This window comes from Echinops telfairi, unplaced genomic scaffold, assembly GCF_000313985.2.
Source record: "Echinops telfairi isolate 266 unplaced genomic scaffold, ASM31398v2 ScPeMD7_2291;HRSCAF=2852, whole genome shotgun sequence".
In the NCBI taxonomy this organism is placed as follows: Eukaryota; Metazoa; Chordata; class Mammalia; order Afrosoricida; family Tenrecidae; genus Echinops; species Echinops telfairi.
This window is the reverse complement of record NW_022106189.1, coordinates 29,724,107-29,734,455: the sequence shown is the minus strand read 5'-3', so window position 1 is coordinate 29,734,455 and position 10,349 is coordinate 29,724,107. Positions and strand designations below refer to the sequence as shown.

At 53.3% G+C, this 10,349-nt stretch overlaps 1 protein-coding gene across 1 annotated transcript in view; it reads left to right on the top strand.

Annotated features, from left to right (window-relative positions):
• DYNC1LI2 (dynein cytoplasmic 1 light intermediate chain 2) overlaps window positions 1-6,862 on the top strand; it is a 21,231-nt gene extending 14,369 nt beyond the window's left edge. Inside the window, exons 6-9 of the mRNA XM_045293907.1 lie at window positions 429-567; window positions 1,441-1,558; window positions 2,971-3,087; window positions 4,162-6,862. Of these exons, the coding sequence (XP_045149842.1) occupies window positions 429-567; window positions 1,441-1,558; window positions 2,971-3,087; window positions 4,162-4,259 (472 nt within the window). The 3' untranslated portion in view covers window positions 4,260-6,862. The remainder of the gene's footprint in view (window positions 1-428; window positions 568-1,440; window positions 1,559-2,970; window positions 3,088-4,161) is intronic.
• Window positions 6,863-10,349: the final 3,487 nt, after the last annotated feature.

Sequence of the window (10,349 nt, the reverse complement as noted above, 5' to 3'; positions counted from 1 at the left end):
GGGGTGGGCAAAGAGCCTCAGCCACCAGGGCTTGGCCTGCTTGCTGGGCACGCCCTCCTTGTCCCTGGCTTCCCAGCACTGGATGTGCTGCTGTTTGCAATGTGGACCGGCAGCCCTTCCTTGGTGATGTAGCCCCACTCCACCTGTGCTGCCCATTCCACAGGTGAGGGGAGCTGCTGCCCCCAGCCAATCATTAGAAGACAGGCTCCCTCTCGCCTCCCACCCTCGCTGTGGTGTTGGCAGACACCTGTGGCTGGCAGACACCAGTGGTGACAGCGAATGGAGCTGGTTTTCCCCCTGTGCCCTGCTTGCTTCCTTAGCTTCCAATGGGTTGTTTGCATTATTTCTTTCACCATATACTAAACTGCTCCATTTTAATTTTTTTGCATTTGTAGTGGTAAGCATGCGTAGTTGGGTTCTTGTTAATGGTGCCCCCTAGTGGAACCCATGGAAGTGAGTTTTTTCCAGCCCCGCCGTGCACTCTGCCGGCCTTGGGTAATGGCCAGTGTGTCCCTCTTGTTGCAGTCACTCCTTGCCAAGCAGCCAGCCACGCCCACGAGAGCCTCCGTGAGTACCATGCACTAAACCGGCCCAGGCCCAGTGTCCTGGGTGTCTGCACCATTGATAGCATGATTCGTGAACGCTTATGCTCCCTGGGCCTTTTCTGTTTTCAAAGGCATTGGCCTCTCCACAGTCCAGGGCTAGGAACACAGTAGGGGCTCCCGAGATATCCGCAGAAGGCAAGGCTCTGTGCGAGTTAGAGCGAGCAGACCTTGTGAGCAGGATCTGCTTCTTGGGAGAGATCGAGGTCCAGAAAGGGCAGGGGCCCTTGGCCTCCACCCAGCCCTGTTCCCTGCTCCCTTGACCAGGGAAACACAATCTGCAGAATGTCTTCATGTTTGGAATCTCTATTCCCGGTTCATTTTGTAAATAATAATTTAGTGTGGGTTAGGTGGAAGTTTACACAATGAGTTGCGTTCCCCTTTGACTAACATCATGCATTTTGTTCTGCGCCCCAGGCCACAGCCCTTAGTGTGTCTCAGCTGCACGACCCCCTTTCAGTTGGCTGGATTTCCGTTGATCCTGCTTCGCTGTCCCTGCTCAGCTGCTCCTCTCTGCTTGGGGCAAACGACCGTTTGGTCTCCTAATTGTTTAAGGGAGCACAGGACTCCCAGATTGATGACATTGTTTCTTGATAAGCCCATCTACCATTTGGCTAAACGGTGACCTGTAGAGAGGATAGTTCAAAGCTCACTAGGGTGATCAACTCAGGGCTTCCTCTAGTCTCAGCTCAGTAGGTCTAGCCTTCTTTGAGCTTTGTTCTGTCTGCATTTTTCTCATTTTTATCTGGGACCTTCTCCCTTGTGGCGGTTCAGAATTGTTGGTATATTTTCTGTTGTTTCTATGCACTTGTGTGACCTGTGCTGGTTTTGGACTTAGGAATCTCCTGCGAGAGGACCCTCTGGCTCTCCACGGACCCAGGGCCGGGGCGGGCCAGCCACCGTGCCCAGCGCCTCCCCAGGCACGTCAGTAAAGAAGCCAGACCCAAACATCAAAAGTACGTACCTGGCCATGCTGCGAGGGTGGTTTCCTTGGAGGCCTGAACCTGCAGGAGGGTGTACGTGACCCAAGTTTGGGAGGAGAGACCCAGGGTGTCAGGGCTGTTTGCTTCCTCAGGGAAGATCTGCTTTCCATGCCTGTCTTCTGGGAGCAGGGGGGCCCGTGGCTGGCTGGGCCCTTGTGAAAAGTGGGGACTTGCACACCTCCCCTGTGAGGGCTACACTAGGGTGTTTAGAGCCTCAGAGAGGAGCCCAAGACAGAAAAGACACTGGCATTCTGAATACAGGACACCCATCTAACATGCAGGAATGAAATAAATGTGTGTGTGGTGGGATTCAGAGAATCTAATACCTTTGGGGTCAAGGCTACTTAAAAGTAATCTGTAATTGAGCTTGACAAGAGGAGTGATGGGGGCACCCCCCCACAATTGAGGACTTCCACCACAGTGAACCCAAAGCTTGGGGTGTAACGAGGGGGCATCTGTTATGCTTAGCCCTGTAAACAATGGAAGTAGACTCTTACCCGGTAACCAGCTGCCTGCTAGCCTCAGCAGGGCCATGGGCAAGAGGTGGCAGTGAATGAGTGTGCTCGGTGTCCCAGGATGATGGTCACAAGTTGGTAATTCCAAGGTGAGGACCAGTTTCCTTGGCTCCCTAGCCATCGGTGTGTGACGCTTTTCTTTCTTTTTTTCTTTTTAAATCATTTTATTAGGGGCTCATACACCTCTTATCGCAATCCATACATACATCAATTGTGTAAAGCACATTTGTACATTCATTGCCCTCATCATTCTCAAAACATTTCCTCTCCAACTTAAGCCCCCGGCATTAGGTCCTCATTTTTCCCCTCCCTCCCCGCTCCCCCCTCCCTCATGAGCCCTTGATAATTTATAAATTGTTATTTTGTCATATCTTGCCCTGTCCGACGTCTCCCTTCACCCACTTTTCTGTTGTCCGTCCCCCAGGGAGGAGGTCACATACAGATCCTTGTAATCAGTTCCCTCTTTCCTACCCACTCTCCCTCTACCCTCCCAGTATCGCCACTCACACCACTGGTCCTGTAGGGATCATCTGCCTTGGATTCCCTGTGTTTCCAGTTCTTATCTGTACCTGTGTACATCCTCTGGTCTAGCCAGACTTGCAAGGTTGAATTCGTGTCATGATAGTAGGAGCGGGGAAGAAACATTTAGGAACTAGAGGAAAGTTGTATTTTCCATCATTGCTACATCGCCCCCCTGACTGGCTCGTCTCCTCCCCGAGACCCCACTGCAAGGGGATCTCCAGTGGCCTACTAATGGGCTTTGGATCTCCACTCCGCACTCCCCCCATCATTCACTATGGTAAGTTGTTTGTTCTGATGATGCCTTATACCTGAGTGTGACGCTTTTCTTTCCCTGGAATGCTGCCTTAGATAACGCGGCAAGCGAAGGGGTGTTGGCCAGTTTCTTCAACAGTCTGCTGAGTAAGAAGACAGGCTCCCCTGGAAGTCCTGGTGCTGGTGGTGTGCAGAGCACAGCCAAGAAGTCAGGTATGGGGTCCTTGGGGACCGGTGAGCCACATGGTGGACAGTGTTGGCGGAGTAGGAAGGTGCTGTCTGCCCTGAGCTGCAGCTCCCTACTGTACACTACACATGGAAGTGCAGCTCTCAAGAAGTGGTACTGTGTGAGTGGGGGTACACCCCAAACCCCACACGTGACCCTGGTGTAAGCAGGCCATGGGCGAGGGCCTGCGCTGGTTTCGTTGTCTGCAGGGCACTGCAGAAGCGTGCTGTGACTTGTGCTCTGCCCTACTCAGCCCCCTCCTGCCATCCTGCCATGCGCAGGGCTTGTGCGCCTCACTGCTGGCTGTCTCCTCCGGTGAGACACTTCCGCAGGCACCCGCCACTGCTCTGCTCTGTGGTGGCCCACCCACCGGTCTTTGTGCGAGCTGGCCGGACGAGGGGTCTCTGAAGCACAGGACCCAGCTCCTGGGAAAGTAACACATCTGTCTCAGAGCTGGAAGGCAGTTCAAGGGCTTTCTTTGCCTGCTGTTTTCCCCAGGCAAGAAGTAGGTGAATCCAGCGTTTTCCCCCACTCGTGTCTCCAGGGCACAGGTCAGCTTGGGGCAGGGGCTTCTGAGTTCTTGGCCTCCGGTCTGTTGGTCGTTTGTTTCCTAAAGGAAATATGGGTCAATTTAGGCCTAGTTAGTGTTGGACAGCAAATAATTCAACAAATGCATGGACGCCCGCTTAATGCAAAACTGACCTGCCTGCCCTTGGCCTTACACCTCTCTGGGGTTTCCAGGCCCCACAGAGACAGGCTGGAGACAGAGCCGCAGCTCGTGTGTGTCTGAGGGCCCAGGCCATTTGCTGGGGCCTCTCAAGTACAGAGAGCCTCTCTTGGAAGCGGGTTGAGAGAGTGAGGGCCTGGGACGGCCAGGTGATGGGGCGAGTGGAATGAAGATAGGTCAAATTGGGTTCCGTCTCCTCCTCAGTGCACGGGCGAGAGAAACCTCCCTCCCCCCACGGAAGCGACAAGTCAGGAGGTGACAGACGTCAGCGTCTGTCCGACTCTTACTGGTTACCTTCTTTCCTGGTACCCATCGCTGCCTGTTTGTCTTTTAGGACAGAAAACTGTGTTGACAAACGTTCAGGAAGAACTGGATAGAATGACCCGTAAACCAGACTCCACGCTAACAAATACAACGGAAAATGAAGCCTGAGCCTCCGGACAAAGTGCATCTGTAAAACGACCAAATAACTCTGTATATTGATCTGCTAAGACCGGGATTTCCTGATACGGCACATGCTATCAGTTTTGGGGGGCAGGGGAGATAACTTAAAAAAATACTTCATTGGCTTGTCCGAGTGTAAGGTGCCCGTTTAGGAAGGCTGTGTGTCAGACCCCTTTGCTAAGGATGACCCTTGGACTCTCCGGCCGGTGCCTGTGGAGGCAGCGCGGGGCTGTGTGGGGGAAGAAGAAAGGCCCGTTCTATGGCGGGAAGCGGATGAGACCAAGGTGGTCATTGCTCAGATGGCATTAGACTGACCGAGGGCTGTTAGCAAACCCACTTGTTCTTGGGAAGCAGATGAAGTGGCAGAAGGCCCAGGTTTAGAGAGGAGGACTGGAGGGAGGAGGGCGGCGAGCGTGCCAGGGAGGAGGCGGCGAGCAGTGTTAGTCGAGACTGTGTTCAGTAGAAGTCAAGAATCATGGTTCCAGATTTAAATTTAGAAGCCTTTCCAAACTAAACACGAAGCCAAATGGGAATTAGATGTCTTCTGAATGCCTCTTCAGCTTCTGAGGGATGTGGGAAGTGCGGGGCGCCTGTGTCAGGCGGGGCAGTGGCAGCAGGTTGGCAGAACCCACAAGCTTGATCCAGGCCAGGGCCCCAAGGAGGTGCTGGGGCTCCCTACGTGGGCATTGCAGGCAGGCGCCCGGTGGGCGGGCTGGTGAAAGACAGCCATGGCCAAGCTGGTTTGCTTTGAACTGTGTTCTGAGTAGCACCTGGTTTTGTATGTGCCATCCTCACCACCACAGGCGGCCTGGCCCGTGTCACCGGAACGCCTCGTGCCATGGCACGTCTGCTCGAGGTCGGCGCTGCAAATGCACTCTGGTGATTGGCTTGCACCAATCCCTGCCTTACAGTCCGTGGACACCTTTGAGGATGTCCACTGATGCAGAAGGGTCTTGTTTCCTGGCCCCCCACCCCACCCAGCCCCAATCTGATCAGCGCTCTCAGAGGGACAGAGCCGTGTGTGTGTTTTATGTGGGAAAGGGAAGTGATGCGGTTCTCTGGTTTTGTGCTTTTCATAAAATGTAACATTGTTTTCTTATGGAGAGAAGAGCTCCCAGTGTCTCCCCATTTCCTGCAGAATCACGCACAACCTCATGTCTCACTGCCATTCTGGAAATGACCTTTGTGGAGTTGAAATGACACTTTTCATTTTATACCTGCCACAGCGTTTAACTGCAAACACTACCATGAATTTAACGTGCAAAGCGTGTGTTGTCAAACCAAGGGAAAAGCCACACTCATTCATGTGGAGTTTACTTTTGTACGTGACTGTTTTTGTACTCTGTCTGCACATAACACCCCAGAGGCCGTTTCTTCTCCTGGCCGGCTCTGAGTGACCACTAATGTAGTTGGGCAGGACTCACGCCTGTAGTCCCCATAGGAAGACTCCAAGACTTGTCTTGAGTTGCTTTTTAGTGAAGGTCTGAACACTGTTAGAAAGCTGAGCATGTACTTGCCTTTCTGACAGACTCACAAACAAAAACTTGTTTCTTGTGCCAGTTGTATTGTTGAAAACACGCATTGTTTTTCTTTTCTATAATTCAGTTTTTAAAAACAATTTTTTTTTTTACCATGGTTCCCAGTTAGCAGGCTGTGCGGTGAGGACAGACAGTGAGGTGACTGAGTGGAGGCTGTGGTGGGCCACCCCGACGCAGACAGCCGGGCCAGGGGCAAGCATGACCTGCATGGCCTCTGAAGTGGCTGCGGAGGTGGACCCAGAGCAGTTGCGCCGTTTTAACACAAGATGGCACCTTTCGTGTTTATCATTCGAACTTGGCACTGTTTCCTTGGTAGATATAAAATGTACGCCAACCTCTGAAACGCTAAGACCTCCTGGGAAGTGGCTGCTCCTCGGCCACGGGGTCACGTGGTCAGTGACTGCCAAAGTGTACCAGCTCCAGGGAACGCAGGGTTCTTTTGGAGGGTGGCGGGGTGCTGTTTTGTTTTGTTGTTGTTCATTTGGGGGTGTTCCACTTTTGGAACCAAAGGCCACACAACAAGCCACCTTTCCTTCCAAAGTAAGAGTCCTTTTGTTCATGGGCTGCACCTGAGTGCTTGACTGTCGGAGGCACTGTGATGACTATATATGTACGATCGTGGGCTCACCTGCTCTTTTGTCTCGAATGTGGAAATTATCAGAAGGAGAAACTCCACCTTGAAGGGGGCTGCGGTCCGGGCCTCGTGCTGGTCCGCCCTGAAACCTGCTCCAGGCAACGTGCTGCTGGACCGTTTTGTTTTATTTGCACTTTTTCTTTTTTTAACTCTTGGGATTGGTATTTAAACTGAGGGCATTGCCAGGTGTCCTGGAGTGGACCGAGTGGACCGTGGCTGCTCTGTGCATCTGGACCTCGGCAGTGTTGCTGCCGGCCACACTCTCAAAGCCCCGTGGTGCTTCGCCATCCCCAGAGAGAGGGGAAGAGGGGTGGCCCTGCTCGGGTGCATATGCAGTACTGTTGAACCTTGCTTCTAGCGCTGAACAAAAGATGTCCCTAATGACCGACCGGCTTCAATAAACTCGAATCCAGACCGCTTCCAGCGTGGTGACTTTGTGGTAAAGCAGGCCTCCCTCTGACAGAAATGAACGTGCCTGCTGCTCCGTGCGTGTGGGCCTTGCTCACTTGACGTTATTGGGAATCGTGTACGAGAAATGCTGCAAGCTCTGTTTGGAGAGGTGTGGCGGGCGGACGAAGCTCTGGGTGAGGGTGAGACTAAGTTGGGCCTCTCAGTTGTCTGACAGTCTCTTGCCTGGGGTGGCTTTCTCCTTGATTTGGACTTGTTCTCATGGAGTTGGTTCAGAAGCAGGGAGGCTTCCTAGTGGGAGCCCTGGAGTGATCCAGGAGGACTGTCACAGCAGGTAGCTCCCTCCACTTTATCCTGAAGGGCCTGGCATGCAGAAACCCAAACCCACCAGCCTTCCCATTGATGCCGACTCATAGCGACCCTCTAGGACAGGGTAGTGCTGCCTCTTTGGTTGTCTGAGACTGCCTAACTACAGTAGACAGCCCCGTCTCTCCTGAGACGCAGCTGGTGGTTCTGAATTGCTGACCTTACACTTAGCAACCCAATACTTACCCACTAGCCACCAGGTAGAGACGTTTGTAATTGGCCAGGGGCAGGGGAGTGCAGGTGGCTGAGTACATTTTTTCTTCTGGAAACGGGGAGGGGGGCCCAATAAATTTAGGACCTTTGGAGCTCTATACCATGGTGCTTGTTACTTGTTTACAGTGAAATCTGTCCAAGAAACAGAGTCTGTTAAGGTACATGTACTACCTTCTGGTTACTGTCCTTTAAGAATGTTGAATTTTTTGCTCTCAAGTGGTTACAAGTTTTCTTTTTATTTTGAGATGTTTTTTTAACCTACAGAAAAGTTGAGAGAGACTGACGACCCAGATTATTTTACCTAGGTTGATTGTTTCCTTCCTCACCTCCCTCCTTCCTCCACCTGTCAGTCTGTCTGTCTCCCTTTGCGGCCTGAATCTCCTAACCGCGGGCATCCTACCCTGAGTGAGGGAGGGTCCTGGCAAAGAGAGTAAGTACCGGGACTCCAAGTGCTGGGAGGAGGCCCAGCCAGAACTCCAGCCAGAACGTCGCTCAGAAGTGAGGCTTCATTCATGTCGTGTGCTTTGGGCACGTTCTCAGGAGAGGCCAGTCCTTGCAAAGGACATCCTGCATGGGAACTGGCGGGTCAGTGAGAAAGGAGACCACCTTCAGTGAGCCCAATTAGCTCGATGACGTCAAGGATGGGATGGAGCAAGGGCGATTGTGGACGGCAGGGGACACCATCTGGTGCTTCGTTTGTTATGCATCGGGTCACTGTGAGTCAGCACCTCACAACAGCATGCCTGTGTGTCGGAGTCACTATTTGGAGAATCTAACCGGCTTCCGGGATTGCTGCTTTTCCCAGGAGCAGCTAGCGGGCTGGGGAGGACCTGGGTTCAGGGCAGGCCTGCAGTCTGGCCAGTGTTTCCCAAAGCGGGTCATCCCGCCCCCAGGGGGCGCTGGAACGATCCAGAGGGCTGCAAAAGCCGCTGCCTTTGACACTTAATCCTGGATTGTGAGCTACATGTAGCACACACATTTTTTCATTGTCAGGAGAGGTGGGGTCATTTTCCCCCCTGAAAAGGCAGTAAGCCACACAAGTTTGGGTGCCTATGAAGTAGCCCAGGGGTTGGCTAACTGCAGCTCTGGTCCATACATGCAGCGCTGAAGGAAATTGACAAATGTTGAAGGGTATTGCCCATATAATGGCAAGGCCATTTGTTTGTAACAATGAATTTATGGCTCTGGATTAACTTGTAAATTGCTGTGAGGGACAAGATTGCCTCTTCTGTCTCAAAAATTGGCCAACCCGGGACTAGAACAATGAGAATTTAGGTCAAGAAGCAAGAGGAACCAGACCAGGAGCTCTGCCCTCGGGCCTCCTTGCACTGTGCTGGTCACCAGCGTTGCCCACCGGCAGAGGCGCCTACTGCTCCTGATTGGCAATTTAAATCTCTAAAGTGGAGGTCACAGAGAGCCTATCAAAGGACCATGTCCCATGAGCCCACAGGTGCCACGCAGCCTGGGGTCTGGAGGTGAGCAAGACCTGGACCCGCCCCTGACTGAGGGCCTGCTGATGTCAGAAGGGTGCAGTGCCATCTTCCTGCTCGGTAGGCCAGAAGCACTGTCATTCAGAGCTGGTGAAAGGAAGCCCACGCTTGACCACTAGGGAGGGACAGACCACCTCGCTGGCACAAGCCAGGCCGCAGTGGGGACACAGCCCAGAAGCATCTGAGGGGTTACTGCTAGGCAACGGGACTGTGGGACTAGGTGCTGCAGCTCGGGCCAGGGCTGAGTGGGAGGGCAGAGAAGTTGCACACGGTTTCAGATAAGGAGCCAGCCCAACCTGACAAGTGTTGCAACCTAGTTCAGAAATTTGCGTGTGGATCACGCTGGATATGTTTATCTAGCACTGCCAACACTTCACTTTGTCTCTCGAGGGTGACCATGAGGGTCCCACGAAACACTGAAATGTTGAATTGGTTTCTCGCTTGGGTCTGAATTCACGTAACCACAAACTGATCTGCTCTTGTCTTCCCTGCCTGCCCCCTCAGCCCCACGCTAGCCAGGCAGCCTCTTGAGCGAGCCCTTCCAAGTTTTACTGGAAATGGCAAAGAAGCTTTGAAGTTGAGGTTGTTAGACACAATTTATTTATTTTAATTTTATTTTTTTAAGTAGCATTTTAATTCCCACTGAAGACTTCATCAATGTAGAGCTCTCCTGCAGTGGCTTGCTATAAAGGGTGACCTGGTGTATTGGCCACCAGCCTGTGGCCTCCCCATCTGCCTTTGACAGGCAAACCACTCGACACGGTTTTCCTGGGGATCCCTGGGTGGCTTACACAGAACACCTGGCAGGCGCGCACTGGCCTGCTGGGCGTGCAGCTTCGGCGCACAGGGAACCAAACGTGCTGCCATCAAGTTGATGCCAGCTCGTAGGACGGGGCAGTTCTGCCCCTGCGGCTTCCGAGACGAACTCTACAGGAGTAGAAAGCCTTCTTTCTCCTGGGAGCTGGCTGATGGTTTCGAACTGCTGATCATAACGGTTAGGAGCTCAACATGTACCCACTATGCCACCCGGGCTGCTCGGGAAGCAGGAGACAGAACAGATCCCCCGTGACACACGGGGAAGGTGTTTCAGGGGATCCAGTTCCCGTTAGGTGGTTCTGCCGCCCCTGGGAAGACTCAGTAGCTTGGGAGCCAACCCCCAGCCAGGGTTTGCTCAGCGCTGCAGTAAGGGCAGTTGGTCCCACCCATGAGGAAAGGGGGGGGGGGGACGGCCATCTGGCCCCCACTGGCTGCCTTGCCCTGTGCAGGCCTGGGCCCCTCCCACTTGCAGAAGCCTTCATCTTGGTGCCCTGAAGGTCAGGTGGGGTTGGGCTAAGCAGACTTGCCCGGCCTCAGTCTGGTTCCTGACAGCGTTGGAAGTGCCGTGATAGGAACCCCACCAGGGAGGCTAGGCACTCAGGCAGGGGGCACT